The sequence below is a fragment of the Dipodomys spectabilis genome, unplaced genomic scaffold (genome assembly GCF_019054845.1).
Source record: "Dipodomys spectabilis isolate Male_0828 unplaced genomic scaffold, ASM1905484v1 ptg000026l, whole genome shotgun sequence".
NCBI lineage: Eukaryota > Metazoa > Chordata > Mammalia > Rodentia > Heteromyidae > Dipodomys > Dipodomys spectabilis.
This window is the reverse complement of record NW_024870703.1, coordinates 2,776,682-2,804,520: the sequence shown is the minus strand read 5'-3', so window position 1 is coordinate 2,804,520 and position 27,839 is coordinate 2,776,682. Positions and strand designations below refer to the sequence as shown.

Genomic DNA, 27,839 nt, shown 5'->3' with positions numbered 1-27,839 from the left:
AAACAAGGAAAGAGAGATAGATGAAGATAGAGAAGGAGAGAAATTACAAAAAAGGGAGAGGGAGAGGGAAAAGAGGGAGAGGGAGGAGAGGGAGAAGGAGAGGGAGAGAAGGAGAAGGCATAAGAGAAGAAGAAGAGAGAGAGAGAGGGAGAAAGAGAAGGACAAAATGTTGAATTGTATTTTTCTCCATCATTCACAGAAGTTTCTTACATCGTTTGTATCTGATATGTACGTTTTTATCGGATAATTTCTGTTCTGTCAGCAATAAACATCTAATAATACAGTTGTTTTCTAAGGTCAACTGGGATTTTTGAATGATCTTGTCTTGTAGACAATGATTAATTTAGCTCTGTGAGAATCTGCCCTGATTACAATGGGCAGAATACTGATAGAAGACAGATAGTTTAGCCTTTAGTGTTAACAGTTTTCTGGAGGTCACAGTTTCATTGACATGTTTCCTAGGATAGAACATGAAAAATACTCCCATAAATCAAGTCAAAAATAGAACAAAGCAAGCAGCTTAGAGCTAAACTGTATGAGTTTCATTTTAAAAATGAGACAAGTCATGTTACATTAAAAAGATGAACTAGCCTTGTTAAGATACCATGCTTTGCTTTTGGTGTATTATAGAGAATAATATCTGGAAAATAGCTGCATATTATATCTTTGACAGTCAAAGCAGGCCAAAGAATCCAACACTCATCAAGCTATCTAAAGTACTTATTGTTTTTAGATTTTTAAAAACTAATGTATTACAACAACAAAAATATTCTAATATATGTAAAAATCTAGGTGATAGAGAATGTAAAAACAATTGAGAAATCTAAGAATAGATCGTATGTTTCAATTTCCTTGGACACACATTCTTTGAATCTAAGTTGAGAATTTCAGGCAGGCATATGAACTGTATGTCTCCATAAAGTGTTTGTTATGCTTCATCATTGAAAATATATCCAAAGTCCCAGATAGGTTGAATGCTATGAAAAAATATAATTAACAGGAAAAGTTATCAGAGTTCAACACTTGTTCTAGGATTTCTGAGAATATATGAAATTTATTATGGAAATTTTTGATTAACTGACAGCTATGTCAAACAGATGGCAAACATTTATGAAATAAAATAATTATTCACAAAGCCTAAGCATATATTTTGGCTAAAAAAAAAAAAAAAACACCAGCAAAAGACAGTAATTTGCCCCAGGAGTTAAATAAGGAGTCTAGAATTAGTCAATTGTTAATTGTCTATGATGGGTCAAGCCCTTGCTATTATTTCTTTTGTTAAACTCAACCCCAAACTGGACATCTATTTTGAAATGTTTTTACTTGTTTTGGACTGGTTCTTAGTTTCTACAAGAAATTTATATTTTTTGCTATCTCAGTTTTATAGGAAGGACGTGACATTGGGTTATGTGTTTACTACTGGCTACAGTCATACATAACCAAAATATACAGCTACTCTTCTACTAATGTGTCTTTCTTTCAAAGATGCATTAAGGATTCTAATATTCTAATTTTACTAATCTATACATGTTTACTTAATTTGCTGATTAAGTTTTCATACCTACTAGTGAGTATTATTGCTTGACAATTTTTGTCAAGACACAATAAATATTGTTTTTGTGAGTAAACTATCATCATTATTCCATGTGTTTTTATTTAAAACATATATAGCATGTGTGGATCAGCAGAAATAGCACTGAGACACAGAATAACAGATACCTATGATTGTTAATATAATCCATGAATTTTTAGCTATACCATGCTGCAAGATTAACCTAATAATCTGTGTTAATTCCTGTCTCCATGGCATAAACATGTATAGCTTACAGACAAAAGACCCCAAGTATAGTATTGACTTAGCTAATAGCTAGCAGAGTAAAAATCATCCAGCAAATCACATGACTTTTTCAAAATTCTATCTGGTGTTCTGATTAATGAAGAAGCTAGAACAGAACATGGAACTTTTGCTCCTTCAAATGTTATGGTTATAATGAAGTAGATTTCTTAGTCACTCCTAGTTTAAAAAAAAGTTAAATATAAATGTGCAAAACCAAAGTTACCAAATTTAATCAATACTTTAGGATCAACATAGAAAACAATGAATAAAAAAATGACTTAAATAACAAACACATTGTTGGGGACTTGAATTTACAAATCAATTCATCTAAGCTAATTGTGTAAAATATAAAGACAAATAACCAGTAGGGCTTCTCCGAGGCCTGAAATATTTTACTATCTTTCACCAATGAAAATAAGATTTTCAAGTTAGAGTTAATACACAGAAGACCTTCCAGCTGAATGGTGTGGTTGTGGTGGTTTTTTTTGTTGTTGTTGTTGTTTTTTAAAGTTTTCTAAGGGTTATTCTTGTCCTCCCAGCCCTCACCACAACATTCCACAGTTGCTCCTTTCTTTAAAGTAGCAGCAATTAAACTCTACTACTAACTATGACAGTTTAGGGCATTTCATTTGACCTAGCCAGACTAATTTTTTAGCAATCAAATATCATTGTCTTTCATTTCAGTATATTCCTACCACAGGTTTCCAGTTCATTAGTATCTAGTGCCTCCTAGTGAAACACTATAAAATTATTGTGCTGGAGAGGAGGGAAAGGAGGGAGAGAAGAGAGAAGAGAGAAGAGAGAAGGGAACAGGGAGGGAGACAAGAAGCGAGAACAGAGAAAAATAGGAAGATGAAGAGAAGAGAAATGAGAAAACAAAAAGTGAAGGATATAGGATATCTTTTATTGGGGTATATTATATATTCCTATTTTGTCACATCTCTCTTAGTTTTTTTTTTTTTTAACATATGGACTGTTTGATTGTTCTTTGAATACTTTCACTGTCTATTTTTTCTTGGTAATCCCATCAAAATAAATACAAGCATCAAAAATCTCCTTAAGCTAATTATTTGTTCCTCACTAGAAAATCAGAAGTGACACTGTAGCTCAAGTGGTAGAGCCCTCCCCTTGAGCTGAAGAGCTCAGGGACAACACCCAGGCCCAGAGTTCAAGCCCCACGACTGACCAAAAAAAAAAGAGTTATCAAATTATTTATTTTCATAGTGTACTATGTACTACTGATTCCAAAATTCCTCTTTGAAAATTTTTGCTCTTTATTTCCATTTCATTTTTTATTCTTAGCTAAATCTGAAATATTCTCATATTTTTCTATGTATAATCTGCTTAATTTCCAACATTTAAAAATAATCTTTCTAATTGGAAGTGTAAGCCTGGATCTCTTTATGTGGATCTGAGTTAATGTGCTAGCTTAGGAATAGAATGGATATCTGACAGTGAGAAAGTATAAAAGAAATTATTTGGCATTCAGTGGCATTCAAGTGAATTCAGAATTTTATCTTCAAAGATTGCTGTTACTTGTTTAGAGTAATCTAGACTTTGGTCAAATGGGATGATATTAGGCTTTGTGGATTAATGTTATGGGAAGAGGAGGCTCTATTTTGGTTGAGAAAAAATTGCAGTGTAACTGTAATCAGGGGCAAATCAGAAATTAATGATGTATTATATTCTTGAGATTTACCTGGCATGAACCAAAAATTGGCTTTCTCAGCTTTAAATGGTTTGCACACAATATTATTTCAGTACTTCGCTCCATGCATAGAAAATAATGGAAACTAAGTCTGCTATTCAGAAAAAATTCAATATTTATTCTAAAATGTGAACTGTTGGATATAGGAATATCTCATATTCTCCAAAAGAGCATAAAATTTACCTCTACTAATTAGTTTCCCGATGAAAGCCATCCAGACAATTACAGGGTAATACCACTGGTCAATGCGTTAGGTGCTTTTCATTAAAGGTATAGTGTTGCTACAGATGAATTGCTTCATATAAAAGCACTTACCACAAAGCCCTATAATGGAAGGTTAAGTGCTATACTTAATTACTAATTTCAACCCTTATTACCTATATTTTTCAGCGCAGGCACTTTAAAAGGAACCAAATATAGTCTGTTGGTTCCTCTCCTGCTTCTTTGATGATAGGATTTGATGGTAAAAGCATTAGTCAGGTGCTTGTCTAATGAATAACAATCCCTTACTTCAAATTTTAAAAATAAAAATAGCCACACCACAGACCAATAAAAAGCCATACTACCCTAGACCTTGATATTGAACTCATATTCAAAAATCCCTTTGTTCTAAAAGCTTCAATCTTTATAACACACAAATTAAAAGTTGTGTTCAGCCTCTTATGGCCCTCCTGGCAAGGAAGTTCCAGGAGAAAGGGGCATTTGAAATTTTCTTCTCCTCTAGCATCACGTTAAAATTCATACAGAGCTGATGATTATTTGATTTTTTTTAAGTGTGCTGGCACTGGGACTTGAAAACTGTCCCTGAGTTTTCTCGCTTAAGGCTGGCACTCTACCACTTGAGTCACAGCTCCATTTTTGGCTCTTTGGTGGTTAATTGGAAGTAATAGTATCATAGATTTATTTTTTTTCACAAACTGGCTTCAAACCACAATCCTCAGATCCCAGCCTCCTTTTTGCTAGGATTACAGGCATACACCACCAACACCTGCCCTTAATTAAAACTTTTGATGGTGACTTTTCTGAGTTTTTACATATAATTAAATTTTTGTATGTGTATTTTATATCAAATTGGACTTTAGCCTGTAACAAGAAAAGCAGGGACCAGACCAATTCTTGATCCTATACACAGTTATCTGTGTATGCAGTATCCACACATTGATAAGATTATTAATCACATAGAATAAAGTTGTGAGATAAGGAAACATTGTTTACTAAAATGTATGGAATGTATTATCACTCCAGATTTGGATCATCTCTATTTGTGATATATGTATATATATATATATATGTGTGTGTGTGTGTAGCCATATTTCTGTTTGTAGATGTAATGTGCATATAGCTAACATAAAATAACAAAATAAAACAAAGTTAGTTAATTTAGTTTTCTCAGAATTCCCCAAATTACATTGAGCAGAACTTCCTCTAGATAGGTAGGTAAATATTACTAATTTCAAACAATAACAGAAATTATTAATGGTTCTTAAAGGTAACATGTTGGGCAGTTCTCATAAAACTTAGGAAACACAGATGATTTTTAAAGCATTAACTCTTGAAACAAAGCTAGACTTTGAGATGCCATCCTATGCTACCAATTGGAAGGAATGTTGTTTATCCAAGTTCAAGTCTACAGTTCACAGCTGATACCACCCTGGACCAAAGCCTAGATGTTATCTTTCCCACTTTATATCACATCAAATGCAATAACTTCCTCTCAGAAAACAGGGACTGACAAATCTGTATTTTTGGGAAAATTGTCTTTTATAATTCCAATGTGGTTGTAGATATTAGTTTTTGAAAAGTATGTATGTATTAGGATTTCAGTGAATGCAATAGAATTGTCAGACTGTATGTGTAATATATATGCTTTAAAATTAATTTCCTTTCAGATCTTCCATTCCCTTATTCTACTATAGATACCAACAGAAGTACTATGCTTTCATACTTGTTGTGTAAAAGTTGTGAAAATTCCGAGGATACCAATTTGGAAAATATTTTTGAGTGCTTATTATTTGACAGTATTATAACAGACCCTTTCAAATTTACTTCCTTTCAAATTTTATCATATAAAAGTTTAATCTTATGCAAAGTTAAAAAAACACATGTATTTCCCAAAGAGCAGTCTTATAGAATAATTTAGAACTGGGACTTGAAGATGGAAAATGATATGAATTGAAGCACCAGCCACATTTCATTTCCTATTGTGAGACAGTACTAAGGAAAAATTGGGATTTATTTAATTCATTAGTGATATCATTAAATTTCTTCTTCCAAGTGGCAGGTAGTTGTAACAGAAGAGTTAATTCTATATACACATGGCTATCACTTTCCTTGTGACAGATGAAAAATTGTTTTATACTGGCTCTGTATACTGTATTATAGTGAGCTATATAAAACACCATCATTTTTACAGACTTCAAATGAGTAATAGATAGTTGTATCCCAGAATCCTCACGGAGTTCCATGGTTACATGAAAACAAGAGACTCCTTGTACATACATGTTCTGTCTGCTAATTGACAGTGCCTTTGTACTAATTACTGCTGATTCTGATGCTCTCTGCTGGCCTCCTGCTCTTCCTACATGATTCGTGAATCCCAACTGTGCTTTACCATCAAAGGAATAGTCTAGCCTTGCTGTCTCCAGAAAAAAAGAAAGGTGTTATAATCTATTCTCCCTTGGTTTAAAATTTTACCTTTGTTACTTTTGACAAAGCCTTTCCTTTGTTCAAATGCAAGGATTCAGTAAAGAAAAGAGTTTTGACGTGATATGCCTTTGATGTGTGCTTTTTTTGTTTGTTTCATTGATGTCCTAGATTTTGCAAACGATAGCATGTGCCTTCAAGTTCACCTATAAAATGCCATTGGTAAACGGTAGCAAGAACAGTCGAGGACAGAATTACATTGACATGACTCTAAAGTCCAATAAATATTTGATGGTTTCTCAGAAAATCATATTTTGGAGAAATGGACACAAAACAGTGCTTTTGTTTTTCAGTTTGTGTTTCATAAAAATCTTTCCCAGATACATATTTACTGGCATACCTGCAGGGTAGCGCTCAATCACGGGCCAGCTGTCCACCTGTAACGTGGCATTGCCGCCACTCCTTGTGAATCGCACTACATGGTATTTCCCATCGTTAATGATTGCATTGGACTCTTCAATGGCGATGTCGTCTGTCCCAACATTAAACTTAACCCCAATTTTGCCTTGATGCTGGAACAAAGGAGAAACAAACAAACAAACAAAAAAACCCGAATTAGCTCAGATTGATCAGTAAGCATTCAAGAAGAATTGCAAGATCTTATTCAAGAGCATGCTCTGAATGACAGCTGTTTGCCTCTGATTTTTACTTCTGAAAAAAACTGCATGTAGTTAAAAAAAGAGGCAAAATTCTTAATATTTGGGCAAATCTGAACCATCTTTTTCATAGATAATTAATATTCCAAAAGACACACTTTTCTTCCCAGAGGCTGATCATGAGGAAGGTGCCCAGCTGCCAGTATAAAAGGACATCCTTTCAAGTCCTTTCCCACCGCCATTAGTCCACTCTCCCCATTTCACAAGAAAAATGAGACTTGCTATTCTCCCTTTTAACTGGAAAAAAAAGAACATTAAGGTCTGTTTAGAAATAAGTGCCAAATGCCCACAATCCAGGAAATCATTCTAAAAGGAATGGGACATCAAGATAGGCATTTAATATGAGCAATTTCTTATTCATTATTTACAAAATTACTGAATGCTAACAGCCTAAAATTTCTTCAGCATGTTTATTTTACAGATGATAAAACTATGACATAAGAGATACTAAGAAAGACTTGATTGAGGCCATGTGAGTTCATGGAGATAGATTAGAAATAGGATTCCATTGCTTCTTTTTCAGATTAAGCTAGGATGAAGCTAAAAAGAAAGTTATCTATAAGCTATCATAATTGTTCTAAGAAACATTTCACCAAGCATTCTAAGTGTAGAGTTGTGGCGGTTGGCTTTGAGGTTCAGAGCATGAGGCGGCAAACAGAAACATGTGCTGTGTCTCGTGCTGCTGAGAAGTGGGACCAGCAACTCCATGATGAGTTCAGTCCATTTGTAAAGCATGAGAAGTTGCCCTTTAATCCACAGTGCAGAATTCCTACACTTTTGTCAGAACCCAGAACCTCGGAGTGTTTATAGCCTGCCTTTTATCAAACCTCAGTTGAGAAATGGTTGAGAGGACACACAGCCATCTGTTCCTAAAGAAATTTTAAGCCTGAAGGATTATTTGACTACATTCTCTTGGTGCCTTGTTGGATTCTCATCCTTAAAATGATGTGGGCCAGACAATGTTCCAAGTTACATTGAGAAGTGTTGTTGGGAAGTGGGGGGGCATAGTCATGGGTATGACTGCATTCATTGAAGGGAAGTGTACACATTATTTGTGACATTGTTCATCGATTGTCCTGTTGATGCAAACATCCCGAGCTTATTTGTTTTATCTCCTTGCTGTTACCTACCATCCCTACAGGCTCTCTCATGAAAAAGTAGTTTGATGTTTTATTTTTTGTTTTTATTTTCTTTAGGCTGGAGGGATAAGTTTGACTTTAAAATGTACTTCCTTTTGTTATATAACCTACACATCATATCTCTTAAAGTCTTACAATTTCCTGTAGTGTTAAACTGTAACAATACATTGTAAAATATAAATATATGCAAAATATGAAAACACCTCATTTAAGTAATTCATTGAAAATGAGCAAATAGAGATCCTGCTACAATGAGAACTTTATGAGTATGCATAAAAATATGTGATACATGCTATTAAAATTTTTAAGAAGTCTCCATAAGCCCATGAATAAGATTTTTATTTTGATTAAAATATGAAAATATTGATTACCTAAATTTTTCTACAGAATTACCAAAAATGGTTTACAATAGCATATACTTAAAATGTAAAGATAATAAGATATGAGCAGAAATTTAAAACAAAACTAATTTCAAGGGAAACATACCAAAAGTCTGTACACGTATTAAAACTGTTCTTCCCATGTTGACTCAGGTTATTTTTATTATTATTATTATTTGTTGTTGTTGTTGGCTGTGGGGCCTGAACTCTGGGCCTGGGCACTGTCCCTCAGCTCTTCAGCTCAAGGGTAGCACTCTACCACTTGAGCCATAGCGCCACGTCTGGCATTTTCTGCTCATGTGGTGCTGAGGAATAGAACCCAAGGCTTCATGCATGCAAGTCAAGTGCTCTACCACCAAGCTACCTTCCCAGCCCTGACTCAGATTATTAACAGTCAAATATGTATTTAGTGTTCAAAATGCTTAATAAAGACCAAGTCTGGTATACCTCATAACAGTTCCAGGAGGAAGTAATATTTTTGACTCCATATTATACATGAGAAGACTGAGGCACAAAATGATTATGTAACAACTAGAACAAAAATATCTATGATTCAAGGCCAGGCAGTCTGATTCAAGACCCCAGGCAGGGTCTGTGCTGTCAATTACTACACAGTCCTCAATAGAAGAGCACTGGGTAATCCTATAGCTACCTTTATGAGAGTTGGTAAATCTTGTGATTTTTTTGCTACCTGTTTTATCTCCCCTGCTAAAATAGAAACATCATGGGAATTTGGATTGTCATTTGGTTGGTAGATATGGATCAATGCCTATTTGAAATCATTTTATGATGCATTGTAAGCAATTAAGACGTTAAAATGAGGGGTTAAAATGAGATTTGTTTGTTCGTTTTAGTTCCAGCTTGGTGGCAAGTCTAAAAGCAGATTGTGGTTTCCATTTTCACAAAATTAAATACAAAATTGCTTAAACTAGACTTGAAAGGAGAACTGCATTAAAAACTATTTCTAGGGCCCTGAAGCCCGATCACCAAAAAAGGAAGGAAGACCAAGCCAGGTGGCTTACATTTGTAATCCTAGCTATTTAAGAAGCTGAGATAAGGAGGACTATGGTTCCAGGGGTAAAAGTTTGTGAGTTTCTGTCTGAACAGAGAAAGCTGGACATCCAGGCCAGCTCAGACCCAGCAAGATAATACCTCAAAAATAACACAAAAGAAAGGATCTCATCTGAGGTATGGCTCAAGTGGTAGAGCTCTTGCCTAGAACTCATGAAGCCCTGAGATCAAATACTAGTAAGGTTCAAAAGAAAAACAAACAACAACAATGACAAAACAAACAACAACAACAAAACAAAACAGAGAAAAGGCCAAGGTCAGAGTGATCATTAGAAGCAAATTTCAAGATAGAGTCTGGATTTGCAATGTCCTTTCCAAGTGGAAGATTAGTGTATTCTTATCTCCACTGCAGGGAGAAAAGACTTGAGTGGAGCAGCTCAGAAAGTTTTATAGGTGTCTTGTGGAATTTGTACCGGTGGTAGCAGGTCCCTGGTAACCTGAGACTTCACTACCCTAAGATATCTCCAAGAATGATTGAATCCCTGATGACAGAACAAAGATGCTACAGAACCTCAGGCCACTTGTGTGTTTGTTAAGACAGAAGACTCATGAATAGGACCTGTGGATCAGAAGTTTGACCCCCAGCACAGGTTCATGTTAGATATTGTTCAGTAGGCCCACTGAGGAGGAAAGAAATCAGCAGAAAGAACTTGGAGTCTTGCCACTGTAGATTCCCAATGGCTGAGGTAGGAACCATAAATGACCAACCTTCGTATTGGAGGGAATTTTAGGTATGGAAATTTTAGTGCTGGGATTTAGAAATCTAAAAACACTCATTTGAAACTGTTCTCTCTCTACCCTTGCAAGCTTCAAGCCTTGGCTGAGCCCAGATAGATGTTAGCCAAGCAAGGTCTTTTCTGTCCCTCACTTGAATCCTTCAGGGAGGAAGAGGAGAAATGACAATCATGGAAGGAAAAGGAAAATCAATTGAGTTTTCCCTCTCAGTGCAGGTATCATCTCTGGTATTGCTTAAGTGGAGTTAACAGGCTAAGTTGAAGCATTTGCTATGAACTGGAGTTATTCTCCATGTCTAAATGTGAACAGATGGCTCTTACTAGCTGGTCGTGACCAAAGTAATGTTGACATTGTCCATGAACTTCCTCAGGGGGTCAGGAAGAACTCTTTTTTCAGAACAGGTTTATAGTGTGGTCATAACCTAGGCAGCAACTCTTGCCATGAAGACATTTGCTACTCTGGCGTTGCCTATTTAGGGGGATTTTAGTTTTTTCCTCTAAAGTACATGTGTCTCTTACTTGTTCTGATAGCAAGGACATGGTCTATTTTCCTCAGACTTGGGAATTTGAATTCTGTGAATAGAATCACTACAATGCTAAAGCTGAAAAAAAAAAAGAAATCCAAACTCAAAAAACAGTTTTGCAAGTTTAACTTTTTTTTCAGTTTTTACAGTTTCCTGCAGTTGAAATATACAATGCTCATCTGCTACAGTGTAAAAGTTCCTAGATTTTATAGATTTTTTTTTTGTAACACAATAAAGAAATAATTAAGGAACAATGAAGGTCAATGATGCCCAGAAAGCTCCTGACTTTTAAATGATGTCTGTCTATTCTTGAATATGTTGATCTTCCTAACTCTACTTTCAGTACCTTTGACCTGTCACTGACTTAAACCCTGCAGAGTTGGCTAGGATAAAGCTCAACAGTACCCCAGGAACTCTAAACAATAGATCCTTCCCACTTAGGACACTCTCTACTTTAGTCTAAACTGCATGAAAAGTCCTAGAAAAACAATTTGAGCATAAGTGATAGCCAAAGGGTCATTTTCCTCTGAAAATTAATACTTTTATATTAACATTACTATCAAATATATCTTTTAAGGTCAACATTAGGCTTCCCTTCAAAAACTATAACTGTCCTCAAAACAATATCCTCAAAACATGTTGACAGGATATTAAGTCATTTCAATTACATAAACAATAAATCTTGTTAAACTTTCTTGCCAATGGATAATTATAATTTAAACGAATTCATTTTGTATTCTTATTTTCCAGGATTAAATGTGATTGTCTTGGGCAAATTCTCATGAATATTGCATTAGCAAAACCAGCAGTCATTTCACTGGACATGTAGCGATCTCTCTGTATTATCTGTTTCTCCCTTGAAATGAATAACAGGCTCAGACCATAATTTCAAAAATCTATTATAAGAATATCAGTAATGAGGCATTTATAATTTAATGAAGTCTTTCCATGGATTCATTAAATAAATAGTGACAAAGGTAATTATTGATTTTTCCCCACAAAAGCTCATTTCTGAATAAGGATTAGAATTATTAAACCAATTTAAAAAGAAATATCATGAAATACGACACCAGGAAGACTCTTGAAAGTTCGAGGAAGTGACTATGCAATTTAGTGCACTAGCTAATTCCATGTGAAATAACACTCATTTGAAAAATGTTTGAACCAAGATAACATGATACCTAGGGCATACTTCAGCCAAGAGGCTAACACGACACAGATACAATTATATTATCATTTCCAAATCAGAATATGCATATATGAACATTTAACTTTATATACAGTATGCACATATACCACACTAAATATTAGTTCACAGTTTTCTTTCCCCTGTTCTGGGGATTTTCTGTAGAGGTGTTTGGCTCAACAAAGCCAAGAACAAGAGATCAATTTAAAAAAGTGGAAAACTGTCTCCTTTTATGTACTTGTTTACCAACCTCTTAAAGAGTAGCCTCAGGAATGAACCCAGGGGCAGGGAGATAGGTGGGAGTCCTGTTTATGTCCTGTAAGCTCCTGGTATGAGCACCACACTGTTACAGATTCATACTCCAGGGTCCCACTTCAGAGAGTAAAAGACACCAACAGAAAGCAATGCCTTCACGGCCACACTCAATTCAGAATCCAGGATGACTTCTATAGTCCAAATTTACATTGTTGATTGAAATCAAACTCAGCTTGAATATTATGCTTTGCCCTCTAGAGATGAATCCTCACCTGGGAAGGGAGGTTTTAAAAAATGGAGGTGGCATTTGGGCCTGCAGTCACTGTTGCTAGAGGAGCAACTTCTCAAAGACGCTCAGAGAATCCCCTGTTCTCTCCTATCAGAATCAATGCCCCTGTTTCTCCTAAATACTCATTTAACCCAAACACATTTCCATCTGAAAGACTTAGAGGCCCTACTGGCTGGTAAAATGTGTGCTTACCAGTCTAGATGCTCTGCTATCTTAAGTAGTAGTGCTGTTTTTGCTTGAACTTGGTACTAAGCTGCTAATACCACCCACCCCCACTCCAAAGCACCATGGTTTCAAATAAAAGACATTCCTGCTTTATCTTCTGATTTTCCTGTTGGATAGTATCTTTTTATCCAGTTAAAACAGTGGTTATTGAATAATATAACCCACAGAAGCAAAAAGTCATCCCCACCCCAGAGTAGGAAGTGCCTGAGCCCAGCCAGGCGCATTGGGAGAGAGGTCTGCAGGGTCTTGGGAAACCTCTTCTGTGTTGCAGGGACAAGCCTGCACAGGGGCCAGTGAAGACTCAAACAGCACCTACGAGCTAATGTTTTCCTTTCCTCTTACCTCTCTTTCCAGCCCCTAAGTATTAGAGTTGTGCTATCTACAGTGTTATCTTGCCTGTCTGCATACCCACAGCTCCCAGCATACCTGCAGGAAAATGTCACTATCTCTTTCCCATTGGGAAATTTAATGATGTCTCCTAAACGACGTCCCTAGTAAGTATGAGTATTAGAGTCTGGCCAAGTTGGTGGAGCTCTCTAAGAAGGAATGACTTTAACTGTGTTGGTATTTCAGAAAGACCTTGGTAACAAGGCAACCTTAGAGTTCCCGCACAGTGAAGCTTTCTTTCTAGATAACTGGATTTTTGTAGGGACACACAATATGGTATACGAAGTGGGAAAAGAGTGAGGGCCATGCTACAGCAGAAATATTTCCTTTAAAGTATCTAGTTTTTGGTCAGTTGTGGGGAATCTATTTAAAAAAATAATTTTCCTTATAAAGTCCTCACTAAAGACAAGATATGTTTTCTAATATACCCTAATTCTACAGATTATGACAGCTGCTTTAGTCTGTGAAACTCTATCCTGAAATGCCACTACCTCACAGATACTTTCCCCTCTTGGTCCTTAATGAATCCAGTGAGCCTGTGACAGTCTTTCCTCACAGCCTCCCTTAGAAGTTTTTACATGCTTGTTTACAGCCCCCCACCCCAATTATATGCCTGTTTAAACCTTCTAGTAACTTGAGGGTAGGGAAAATGTTATGTATTAATTATGGTATTTTTCTAATAGACTATTCTAATAGATTATATCTAATAGACTACCATTACATTATTATCCAAAAACACATCTTCTTTAACTTGAAATATAATTCATATTAAAACCCACTCTTTTAAAGCCTATGGTCCAGTGGTTTACATTTTACTCACAAGGTGCGCAACTATGTCTACTATTAAATTCCAAAATATTTATATGCAATATGCTATTTTTCAAATGAGGAAACACATCTATTTTAGCGTACTTAGTGTTTGCAAGGCATCTGTGGTCTATTATTACTACTGCTATTATTGTTTTTCCTTTGGCAAACAAATTTAGCTTCATAGCGAGCTAATGCTTCAACTATACAGTCCTTGCAGTTTTGCTAGGGGACATAATATCTCATTACCCTTCACAAAGATTTGCCTGGCAAGACAACTAGTTTAGAAATGAATAAGCTAAGGACCAGAAACCATGAGATTCAAATTCAGAACATTTGCCTACTAGTTGGATCTAAAACATAATTGTGCTCACATGTGGGGTGAAATGTGCTACAATGGTTGTATATAAAATGAAGACTGTTTGATTAGACAAAATCTGTTCCTCCACACATTTTCATAACATTATGGTTCTAAGAAAAAGCTCAGAAGAAGGCAAATCAATAAGAAAGAGAAAACAAGACATTACAAGATCAGTTTTTTGAAACATACCAAACACACATAAGTGTGAATTTCCATCTCCATTAGATTTGTTTTTTCAAAATTTATAAAACAGATGAATGCCTGGATGTTGTTTCTTTTTAAATTAGTGCTTCTCTGATTGGGGAAGGGAATGTGGATATTTTGTGAGGTTGATATATATCAGTAACTTGTGAAGTCTTTAGTGAAATATACATGGTCCCTCCCAAGAAATTATAGTCTCTGCCTGCAGGAATGGTGGAAAAATGGAAAGACTTGTTTGTGTTAGTAATAAGCATTTCTTTGTCAAGTATGTAGAACCTGGTGGTATAAATGAAAAGGTAATGATGAGGTCCCTTCAGAAAGAGAGATAGACACAGACAGTGACAGAGAGGCGGAGTTTCTGAGTTCTGTCAATAATACGATAACCCTTCAATATTTCTATTTTTTACTACTATCTCTTTTGCATAAAATTAAATTGAGACTAAGATAACATTGGTGTAATATGAATTGACTGATTCAGTTGGTGTAACTTTAAATGGGTAAAGAATCCTGATATTCGTTTTCTGAAATCTCTATTATAATTGTTTACATTAACCAAGCTAGTACCCATTCTATCTCTGATATAAAGTTATCAGAGAAAGCATTGTAAAACTACTATGAAGCTTTCCAGTGTAGCAGCCATGGTTCAAAGATATATTGAGCCTTTGTTGTAATCATTTCCCAGAGTGTGAATAGCATACCTCTGCATGGAACCTCCACTACGGAAGAAAACTAACTTATCTGTTAAGTGGGGGTCATCTTGTTGATATCATTAACATTGTACCCCTATGGACTAAAACAGTAATCAGAAAAGCTCTGGACTTCAATGTCTTTATATGTAAAGAATATGTTTCATTATTAACTTTTCATCCCTAAAATAGAAGCACATAAACACAGCAAGGAATGGGCATTAACTTTGTCTTACATAGCATCCATCATTCATTAGAGGTAGACTTGGCCTAATGTCCTGAAATCATGACAAATACCTAGGGTTGGTGTCATTTCTATACTTGCTGAAATTACATTTGGCCAATCAGAAAAAGATGATTTTAGTTGTTGTTATTTATGAGTTTTGTTTTTGTTTTTTAATTTAAATTTTAATTTATTTTTATTTTTTGGCAGTTAAATAACTTAAACAATTTATTAATGAGAGAAGAAGAAATGCAGTGATCCTTAGCAGTCACTCCTTGGAACGAGGCCCTGGCTTCCCTTGCAGTATTATCTTTTTCCCTCATGTCCTTATGAGTTTTTTTTTAATTATTAAAATAAAAATCCTTAGTTGGATGTTGAATTTACTTTGTTCATGTTGCATGGCCATTTAGAAAATTGTACAACAAACATTTCAGGTGCTGATTAAAATTATGACATTTGCTTTCTTTCCTACTTCTTTCCAATTCCTTGTCTTTGGATCATTACAGGAATTTTTTTTTTTTTTTTGAGTCCTGTTGTGGGGCCTGAACTTGGCCTGGGCGCTGTCCCTCAGCTCTTCAGCTCAAGGCTAGCGCTCTACCACTTGAGCCATAGCACCACTTCCGGCTTTTTTCTTTTTGCTTAGGTGGTGCTGAGGAATTGAACCCAGGGCCTCAGGCATGCAAGGCAAGCGCTCTACCACTGAGCCACCTTCCCAGCCCCTACAGGATTTATTTTTTAATCTCCATTATTAACTGGTTCTGGAAAAAAAAGGATGTTCTGTGCAATGATGATTTTGGCATCTATACAATCAAAAGTTTTTCTTCCTACCAAAGAGTTCTGAGGTAGTTTATGAATTTCATTTACCTATGTATCCTAGAATCATCATTTTTATGGATAGCTGATTACATAATTATAGTCTGGCTCTAATACACCCCATTTCCAAAGCTCAGAGCACAATGTTGTTAGGTAGTCCTTTGATAGTAACTTTAGTCTTCTGCATGGTAAATGTTACCTTAGTAACTGGGCCATAGGTAAAAAAAAATTAACCTTTGTAATATTTTTAATCTTTGCAAAGCATTATAACCTATCAAGAGATTAATGAATTATACTCAATGACTTTTTTCATATACATTAGATACAGCAATTTGGTAGTGGAAACATTTCTCTGGAGGCGACATCAATTTTTAAAATTCTTTTTTTCCTTTGAATCATGACTTGCAAGCAAAAAAGTAATATTTGATGGACTGACTTCATAATAATGATATCTTGGATTGGAGAAGCCTCAAGCAGAGCCCTAATATCAAATGTTTTCCATCAGAACAACTGACAGGGCTCCTTTCTCCTTACTTGTTTGCTTTCTTATTGATAGACAGGACTCCTTGTCTGGCAATCTTAGAAACAAAGAAACGTATGCACATGGGCACAGGATTGCCACCATCAGACTATTTTCTACAGAATCAGCAAGGCTCTATTATCCCCAGAGTGTTAAGCTATAATTCCCACAGCTATCACACATAAATCTATGTGCATGTATATAATTGTGGCAAAGAGAAGCTTCAGAAGAGAATCTATGGGAAATTCCAAGGCTGAAACTCCTGATGATGGGGACCTATCTTCATTTTTACAAAACAGCAATAATACTGCCACAAAAATGTCAAACATTTGCCAGGGTATTTCACAAAACTTCCATTCATCTTCCCATGTCTCATAAAAATTCAAATGTCCATTGTTGGTTGGGTTGACATGTATTCATTTCCTCTGATTGCAGGAACCACCTAATGCATGATGCTTAGCATCCAGGTTTATTTTATTTACCCATTTAAAAAAATCACAGACTTTGCAATACTTCTGCCATTTTTTAAACCTCTAGAGACAGTGTAACTAAAAAGCAAATATTGCTACTGTCATTAAGAAGCTTTGGTCTCACAGTGTTTCTTTACATATTAAGATTTATATTAGCATGTAGCCCATGCCAAATGCCAAGACGATAAACAGTAGGATGTCATGAGAGGGACTGAGTGATTAAGCAAAGCCTCTTTGAGGAGATGAAGATGAGAAGGAATCCATAATGAATACAGAATTTTTCCAGGCAAAGGAAGCAGTGTGATTCTAGGCCTGGAGAGAGAAATGTGCTGAGAATAAAGACAGATGCTTTGTTTTTATTTGATTTGTTTGTTTGTTTGCTTGCTTGTTTTTGAGAGAGTCTTATTATGCATCTTAGACTGGCTTCAAACTCACTATCCTCCAGCCTCAGTCTCCTGAGTACCTGGATTACATCCATGTATCACCATGCCCAGCTAAGATAGATGCTTTTATGCACGTACAAATATACCTACAAATAGAAACGTATGCATTCTATACAGAGAAAAAACATGTAAATTATATATAAATATTTGTAGCTATCATCCAGAAAATGTTATGCAGGAGCTCAAACTAGGTTATGAAATTATGCATAAAAACTAATGTATATCATTTATATAGATACAGTAATTGAAAAATAGCTATGCATTTATTTTAAATCTTCCAATTGAGGAATGGAAAATTGTTGATAGAAATGTAGAACCTAAGTGTATGAATCCTGACATTCATTTGATTATTTATTCCTATGTGTCATTCATCAATGTACCTTATGAAATGCAATATATAAAAGATTTTCGGAGTCAACTGGGACTCACCACATTTTCAAAAAGTCACTTACTTCTGCAATGTCAAAAAGTGATTCATCATTCTGTGCTTATATTTCAAAGCTAATATAACATGTTTAGTTTCTTTGTGAGGTGGAATGTCTTGTTAACATATTTCTCTAGAGGGCTCTTTTATCTTAAGATGTAGCAACAGTTCTTCATATAATTTCGACCTTAGGAATGCTGTTTGAAATCATATGACTAGTTTTCAAGTACCTTCCACAAGACAAGTTTTCACCTCTAAACTCTTTTACTTCCCAGATCAAGCAGAGAAAGAGATTAATAGGGTTCTACACCTGTGTCTAAAAATGTGATCTTTAGGGCAGTGAAAAATAAGTCACTTGAAACAAAACAAGTTCTTTTCCTAATTGTACTTCCAGAAAAAAAATCAAATCCATGAAGTCAAATGTGAATTGACCCTATAACACAGCCAAAAACTTTGAAGTTAAAAGCACCAAGTGTTCAAATCTAAACAACTTATGGCCACCCTGAACTTGCGAAAAGGTTCATTTGTAGTAATTCCAAGGGTGCCTTCAGGAAATTCACTGCCTTTGTCCTTAGCTAATCCAGAAGAGCCAAAGCATATTTTAAATAGACTTGTGGCTATTGATAATATAGACTAAGGGATAATGCCTAGGGACAAAGTCAAGTTAGCAGCCACCTTTCTAGAGAAGACATGTTTCATCTTTCTCTCTGCTTCACTCTCCTTGCCCATGGACCTGTCAGTTCGACGAGTGTACGAAGTCCTGTCCCTTCTCAGGATCTCTACTGTTGCTTATGCTTGGTGAGCCTTTTCCTTAATTGTTCCATCCCAAAATGTTTGATCCTTTATATTTCATAGAAAATAACTGATCTTTTATATTTGGCAGAATCAAGCAAACATGTTGAGAATGTTAGATAGATCTAAGTATTGAATCTGCTGAACAAAAAGACAATACTGTCTGAAAAAATGTATAATTGCAAAGCAGAAACTCAGGATGGACACTCACTTCAAGGTCTGTGCCAATCGTAACTGAAAATAAATGAGGCACAGAAAGTCTATGATTCATTTGATTAACAAAATTCTTTAGTGGGCTCAGGTTATCTGTGACGAATCTTAACTTCTGAATATCACTACAAAATGAATCTTCTGTGATCTCATGTCCAAATTATAGACTTCCCTGTCAAACATGCCCTACTAAAATGAATACAAACTAAACTTGCAAAGATATAAAATTTGAAGAAAACTTAATCACAAATATTATTTTAAAGCCAAATAAAAATCTCAACACATTTATTCCCTACTTTATAATGTTGGTGCTAAGTCTTCCCCAACAGTGTGACTATTCTAGAAGGACAAGTACATTTTATAATGACATGCTGGTGACAATAACAGATAGACTTCTAGCTATCATCAAGACTTCCTGCCTTTACAAGAATTATTAAAGATGAATATATATATATATATATATATAATTTTCCTTTTGAATTAAGAGGAAGTAGAACTTCAAAACTTTAATACTAGTAATATATCATTTGTCCAGAATCATATGGCTAACAAGTATCTGATCTGTGATTTGCTTTCAGGCAATTTGATTTCATATGTTAAATTATTACAGGATCCCTTTCAGTAGACCCAAGTTGATTAAAAGAAGTTGCTATTTAGATGTGATACTAGCAAGCCCAATGAAAAGAGAAAAAGACATTAAGGTCCACACTTGCATCTATGATATAAGATACCAAGTGTTTTCAATACTCCAGAAACATCACAATAACAACTCTGCTTGCCTGAGTTACATCTCTATATGGAGGAAATTTGATAATCAATGCTTCCTCCCTCTATATACTCTTTCTGATACTTTAGAAATGGAAGACCTGATGTACAAGTATCCTTTGGAGGTTGGGTATTAAAGCTTACTTTCCCTTGCCCCAGTTCTTTGGTGTTTGAACTCAGGGCCTGGGCACTGTCCTTAAGCTCTTTAGTTCAAGGCTACCACTGTACCATTTGGAGCCACGGTGCCACTTCCGGTTTTTGAGTGGTTAATTGGAGATAATCCCCATTTGTTAGGAAATGGAAAGACTTGGAAAAAATTATATTACGTGAAGTAAGCCAGGCCCAAAGAAACATAGGTCCCATGGTTTCCCTTATTTGCAATAACCAGTATATTTCTGGAACAAGTAGAAAAGGCCAAAAGCTATATACATATGACCAGATAAGATGATGTTAAGCGAAATGAACCCCAAGATAGGGACACAAGTGTCTTTTTTTCTTTCTTGCTATTGTTTCCCATGTATTTATAAGGTACCATGTGATTTTTTTGTTACTTTGTATGTTCCTCCACCACGGTATAACCCCTGTTTTCACCGTATTTGATGTTGGTATAATTCAGGGAGGGGAAGGAAAAAAACCAAAATGTTTAAATAGGGACACAGGTGGACCCATTGCAACAATGAGATGTACAAGACACTATGCTGAAAAATGAACTTGGGGTTGGGAAGGTGGCTCAGTGGTAGAGCGCTTGCCTTGCATCCATGAAGCCCTGGGTTCGATTCCTCAGCGCCACATAAGCAGAAAAAACTGGAAGTGGTGCTGTGGCCCAAGTGGTAGAGCGCTAGCCTTGAGCTGAAGAGCTGAGGGACAGCGCCCAGGCCCAGAGTTCAGCCCCCACGATTAAAACAAAAAAGAAATTAAGAAAAATGAACTTTCCAATTTAGGCAAGGGGTGTGGGGGGAGGGGTTTGGTGAGTGGGACAATGTAGTTGTGGAGGTGGGAGGGCAGGGATGGTAGGGGATAAACAAAGGAGGAGGCAAAAATATTCAAAGGAAATGCACTCATTACCTTGCTCCTGTAACTGTAGCCCCTCTGTACAGTATTTTAACAATAAAAATCTTATTAAAATTAAAGAAAAAGAATCACTGGGACTGGCTGCCTTCAAACAGAGGTCCTCAGATCTCAACCTCCTGAGTATAGCTAGGATTATAGGTGTGAACCACTGGTACCAGGTTAAAGCTTATCATTTTATGTGGCCTGTATCCTGACAAATTTGATGTAATTGAGGTGTTCAGCACCCAGCAATTTCTTTTCAATGGACATTAAATTAGTCCAGATGTTCCAAACTGCTACTATGTTAAGTCTTGGCCTATATTATAATCAGGGCAGATTTTTCTCATACTTCAAGAAGCAAGACTAGGTCATTTTATTTCCTGTTCCACATAATGCTGCCCTTAAAATGATGACTGCTTCTGAAACGCTTTTACTACTTCATACTATGAAGATTTCAATTTATTTTCCATTTATAAGTTGAAAAAAATTTATACCTTTATTTGAAACCAGTCTTTCAATTATATCATCTTTCTCCCTAAGCTTGTGAGCATGAGTCTAGTGTTTAATGTTAATCATTTTTAGTTTGACCTGATCTTTTCCAAGATGCTGCTTAGGAATGGATATCTAAATACTTCATGTGAGGAAACATAAAGATAATACCAGTGCTATTCCTAAATGAACACCAAAGGATATGACTTTTTCTTACACCAAAGGATATGACTTGATGTCAACATCAGAAGAACAGGATATTTAATACTGGTTCTGTTTTCATTCTAATTAACAAGTTATAACCTATTATTAAGCCATAAAATTTAACATTTGCATTTAATGATAGATTAGTATGAGATGTGAGAAACATTTAAGTTTGGGTGAGATGCAACAAATATGAACCCAATACCACTGTTTGATATGTAAGTTTTCTTTAAGGTTTCTAGTCAAAATTGAATTGTTCCTCTTTCCTTTGAAGTAATGATTATATGATTTTCTGCTTTAATTATTTCTATTGGCTGTCTTAATCTTTGCTATTGCAATTTATTCTATACAAAATTGATGTAAGAAGAATTTATGAATGGATTTTCAAGACATATTTACAAATTTCAGCTTTAAATTTATTTCATAAACTTAAGTGCTATCTTAGAATTTTTGTGGGGTGGGGAGCATCCTGGGGAGTAAACTCAGGGCTGGAGTGTTGTCTCTGAACTTTCATGGTAGTGCTCTATCACTTGAGACACAGCTCCACTTTCAGCTTTTTTTTTTTAGTGGTAAATAGGAGATAAGAGTCTCATGGGCTTTCTTGCCTGGGCTGGCTTTGAACCATGATCCTCAGATCTCAGCTTTCTCAGTAGCTAGGATTATGGGTATGAGACACAGGTGCCCAGCATATAATTTTTAATGGCTTGTTGATTCATTGCTCAGCTTCAAACATGATAATGTCCTATATAATATAAAACATTCAACAAGGGCTGAGTGTTTTCTGGACATATGCCTATATGAACAGCCCAGCAACATGTCCTAGTTATGGGAGGTATGCATATGGTTAGTGCATACAATATCTGTACATTTCTGAGGCTGTAAAATGGTTGTATAAAATAAATCCATTATTCATTATTGGATTAACTTTTCTTGATATAGTAGGAATCTTAGAAAATAATTGCTATTATTCAACTTCTATGATCTTAAGTAGTATCCTTCTATCATAAATACAGCCACATGCTACTTTCCAGAGCATTTTTTTTACAGAAATACTACCATAGGAAAATTATGTAAATGTCTTAAGATGTATCTATTCAGATATGTACCTTGGTGTATTTGTATATTGCTACCAAGCTAAAATTGATAAACCAGTCAGTTAAGAAATAAGCATATAAACAACTTCAAAAATAACCAGTATAAAAGGCTCTTGCCTTGGATAGTCTATGTACAAAGTATTAATAATATTGATAATAATATTAATAAATACTAAGTAGCAATGATGATACCTTGTTTCTAGTCTAACATTTTAAAGTATAGGTCTGAGAAGCACACTGTATGACTCAAAATTTCACAAAATAAAAACTAAGGATTTGTTGAATTCTCACACCAGCCCTGTAGGAAAGAAACTATTATTACCTTTATTTGATAGATAAGAAAACTGAAATAGAGAAGCACATAACTTGTTTAAAATCATCTGCTAATCTTTGGAAGAACCAAGATTTGGTTCCAGACCTATCCATCTGTAAGATGTGTGCTATGAACTAATTTTGCTTTATTTTGCCTTGGTATAAACAATCCAGGATATAGGTCATTCTCAACAGTGAACTATTTCCAAACAGGAAAGTGATGAACAAATTGTAGCATCACAAAATTACAATTTCCTTATACAAAAGCCAGTGACATGTGTTAGCACACAAATACTTCCTACAAACTGAAGTATATTACAATTGAAGTTACAAAAATTATAGGTAACTACTATTGACATGGATTAACAACATTTAAGTGAGTAATTCAAGCAATGGTAAGTGTGGCTGTGCATCTCATGACACTTGCTACCAGTCAGTTTATAGGTAACGCTGTGTGGCAATTTCAGGTTTGTAACTCTGAAAGAACTATTATTAAGATAATTCTATTGGTGAAGAACGGTGATACAAATATACACAGCTATTAAGTGGGAACACAGAACTGAAAGTCCATCCTTTCCTCCTTCCAATGTCATGTATGGCATTGGAATATTTTAAAAATTCTAAGATGTTTCAAGTTAGGAAACTTTTATATACATTATTAAAGCAGACAAGGAAAGTATCATTATAATAGAGTCTGTAAAGATATTTAGAAAACTGAAATGTATTCTTGACTTAAAACTTCGAAATTGTCTAGCAGACTAGAAAAAGAACATTTCAATGCCAACATTACGCTTAACCCTAAAAATATTCCCATCAAACTAAGAAGTAAAAATTACAGCATCATTTTTAGGTTTTTGTTTTGTTTTAGACATGTCAATCAATGTAACATGAATAATAGTTCAAATTATTGGAGAAAGTGAAATCTATCACATTCTATTAGCAACCGAACTAAAACCACACTGAAAACACATTGCTGGAAAAATAGCCATTTTAAATAACAGGAAGGTGGTAAACTTCAGAAAAATATTCTAAATAGGCATGAGATAATTAAATATGAATGTATATATTTTCTTAAAAACAAGAAAGGTGCTCAGTAATAGAACAAACAGGAAATATAATAAAAGCATATTAATATTTTTGGCAGATTTTTTAAAAAAGTAGACTGAGTGACAGGCATATTTATGTCTGTTTTCTCTGTGCTAACACAACTTCTGTAAGAATGAACAACACTGTCTTTAGAATTAGAAGAACAGACTTTTCTTAACCCTCACAATAATTATTATCATTAACCAATGATGTAACTCTTCCCTTGTTTTAGTTTCTCCAATTGGCCCCAAACCTTCATTTTCTACATCATTCTGTTTTTGTTTCTTTCAACATCGTTAAGTTTGTGATAATCACCATTAAGTAATAAATTCAAATTTTACCTACATCACACCAAAGAAAAGGCATTTCAAGTTAGTGTATTTTTTAAGCCTTCTTTGGAATTTTGCCTTTGTGTAGGTTATGGGATTATCTGAATTTCATTGTATTGTTGAGATGCTGCCTCATCAAAGAGTCTTGAAAGAATAAAGAAAGGGAGAGAGAGAGAAGGAAGAAAGGAAGAAAAGAAAGAAAGAATGGATGAATGGAAAGAAGGAAAGGAAGAAAGGAAGAAAGGAAGGAAGGAGGAAGGGAGGGAGCGAGGGAAGGAAGGAAGGAAGAAAGGAGGAAAGGAAGAAAGAAAGAAGGAAAGAATGAAGGAAAGAAAGAAGGAAAGGAAGAAAGAAGAAAAGGAGGAAAGAAAAAGAAAGGAAGGAAGAAAGAAAGAAAGGAAGAGAATCTTTGTTGAATATAATGGATACGTCATGGGAATATGGAAATCACTTATCCTATTGATCAACCTGATGTACACATCAAAGGGAAATACGTGAATTGAGTGAGATAGTGAAATATGCGAGATACCATAAATCATCACTGAGAGAACATCACATGTGACCCCATACTTACAGAAATAAATGACCACAAAATAACCCTTCAATTGCACAAACAAAAAAAACCCTTCAAATTTATTTTTGAAGCTGTATGTATATGGTATTTGCGCATTTGCATGCATAGTCTTAGACAATAAAAATGGATAGAAAATGACATGTCAAAGGAGAGGCCAATCCTAGCATATCCTTTTATCTGTCACTTTATTACTGTGTAATAATTGTTATCAAATATAATGCCACAATGAATAGTTCCCTGTGGGATTGAATAGACTACACAATATGTTCTGTAATCATTCATTTTGCTGCTCATAAAAGTTTTCTATTGTTCCCCTATTGAGAGTTTAAGAAAATGACCACAAGCTGTGTTTCCTTTGCAAATGCAGCTATAATATTCAATGTCCATATGGGAACATAGCACCAGGCAATTTGAGGGGTTGAGTGTATGATGGCGGAGAATGATAGACGGTGCCCTAGATGCTCATAAATTGACGTACTGAACTGAAATTCCTTTGTACAACAACTTAAAGATAATAAATAGTACTCTGACGTGTAAAACCATCAATGTCTTTGCCTGTTAGTTCTTTTCCCAACTCCCTTGGATTGATTCTCACTAAATTGAATGCTTTATTTACAACTTATCTAGTCAGAATTTTTTTTCAAACTTTAAGATGTAAATGACTTCATTTTAGAGAGAATAAACATAAAAGATTTTAGGATGTCTCTTGGTCTATTGTTTTATTTTGTCCTGTTATTACAGGACAATGGAACCCATGAGATAAATGAAAGGGACTTTGGCAACTACCGTTTAATAACTGAATAATAAGATAATAAATAACATCTTAGAAGTAGCAAGCCCTCATAGGCCTAAACTCTCAACTGCTACAGGAAGCCTTGGAAATATCACTCATAAAAGGTCACCCAAATTGCATAAAAAACATGCCAGTGATGATATTACTTCTCAAAGCAACGTAATTAATTTACAACTCTTTGCAGTGATAGATTTTTCTTCCATGGCACTGCACTGTGGATTTCAGTGCCACCTGTATCCTCTTCACATAGGACAATCCATCTCCTAGTTGAAAATGGTTATCCATGCCAAATGCTTCCACCTTCTCTTCAAGTCTTCTGCTGGAAAAGCACGTTCAATTCTTTAACTATCAGTCAGTGGAGTTTCTCTAACTCTTTGTGTTATCAAGATGAAATCCAACCCTAAGTTCAGATCTGAACATAATGTGCTAAATTAATAGCACACAATATAAATAATAAAACAGTTCACCGTTTTCTTTAATTACGACACGATTCTTCTTCCATCTACCATGTTAAGTTCTGAAATACTACTTGAATCTTGATTACTGTTCTTCAGCTGTCTTCTATCTTATTCTTGAGGAGTTGGAAGCGCAAGTCAAGGACTTTAACAACCCCCTCATCTGTGTTACCTTTGCCCCAACCTCATCTCCCATTCAGAATACTCCTTTCTGTCACTGCTCTGTGAAATTTGAACATTCTTATTTATCTGTGGCTTAAACCACCTCAGATTTTTCACTGTTCATGCTAGGGTGAGTATCATTCTGCTTGAGGGAAAAGATAAAAATCCAAATAAAAAGCAGTTGACCCAGATTTATCTTCATTCATCGTTAAACCATCACACCTAAGTAGATCCCTTTCTATTTCAGCCTTCTTCAGTAAAGCAAAATAACCTCATAATACATATAAGTCTGTGCTAATTCTGAATTTATTCTTTAGTCTAACTTAGTCTAGGAAATGTATGTGTAATCAACCTTTAGCTACCTTGCATTTATCAGCTTGGAGTAATTTCTCTCTCTTTCTCCCTCTCCCTCTCAAAAAAGAAAGAGCAGTCCAGGTGAGAGAAGTCAGATTCACTTTTTGAATATGACAGTTTTATGCCTCACTAATTTTAATTTTATATTTATTCCAAGCTGCAGTATATATCCAATATAAACAGAAGCAATAGTCTTCCTGTCATACCAGAATTATATATACATATATATATTTATATTCAATTTATAAGCAATCTGTCTGATTAAGAAGACTTATAATGGAAAAATGATTTTTTATAGTGTCAATCTTGGGACTAAGCAATTACGTTTGCTATCTTTATAATAGTACTGGATAGATTTCTTGCCTAATTGATTTTGAACCTTTCCAAATATGCCTGAAGGCATTTCCTGAAGTTTTCCCAAGGCCCAATCTCCATTCTTTTTTTTCTTTCCTTAATTGGGACTAATAATTTTTAATACAAAGAAACACATTGCTGGCTGAAGAAATAATTATTTATACCTCTTGCTGGGGTACTGTAAAGAGCTATGTAGTCTTTTGTTGATATTCTACTGGCATGTCTACAGAAATTAAAGTTTATTGGCAAGATTTATGACACAGTATTGCAGACTCTAATAAATGACTTTGGGAAGCTGGGGAAATTCATGAAAGTTAAAGTTATTATCAGAAGCTCATAGGGGTAATTAGAGATGTGTCTGTAAGTGTTAAGTGAGTGGTAAGAAGCAAAAAGGATCAATTAAAGCTTTTGCTATACTTGGGAAAGAAGTGGAGACGGAAAGCAACAGAAGAATTCAATGACAAGAAATAAGAACATTCAAACATAAAAGCTAAAGATGAGATCTCAAAACGACTTCCCAAACTACCACAAGGATCATAAAGGGGTTGGATCACTACTCGAAAAGAACATCCAAAGGTATTCATGGAGTAAGTTACCAAATTTTGCAAATCTAAAAGAGAAACACTGGAATCTCTACAGATGTAGAGCTTCAATAGATTAAGGAAACCCTGTGCTTCCTCTCTATTTCTCTTCTTCCAACACAAGCCTTTTGGGTTGTTTGTTTGTGCCGGCCCTGGAGATTGAATTTAAAAGCTGGGGACTGTCGCTGAGCTT

At 35.1% G+C, this 27,839-nt stretch overlaps 1 protein-coding gene across 19 annotated transcripts in view; it reads right to left on the bottom strand.

Annotated features, from left to right (window-relative positions):
• Nrxn1 (neurexin 1) overlaps positions 1-27,839 on the bottom strand; it is a 1,031,461-nt gene that overhangs the window by 149,610 nt on the left and 854,012 nt on the right. For all 19 annotated transcript variants that reach the window (XM_042675422.1, XM_042675423.1, XM_042675430.1 and 16 more), the window contains one exon: positions 6,589-6,760. In XM_042675422.1, coding sequence (XP_042531356.1) covers positions 6,589-6,760 — 172 coding nt within the window. The remainder of the gene's footprint in view (positions 1-6,588; positions 6,761-27,839) is intronic.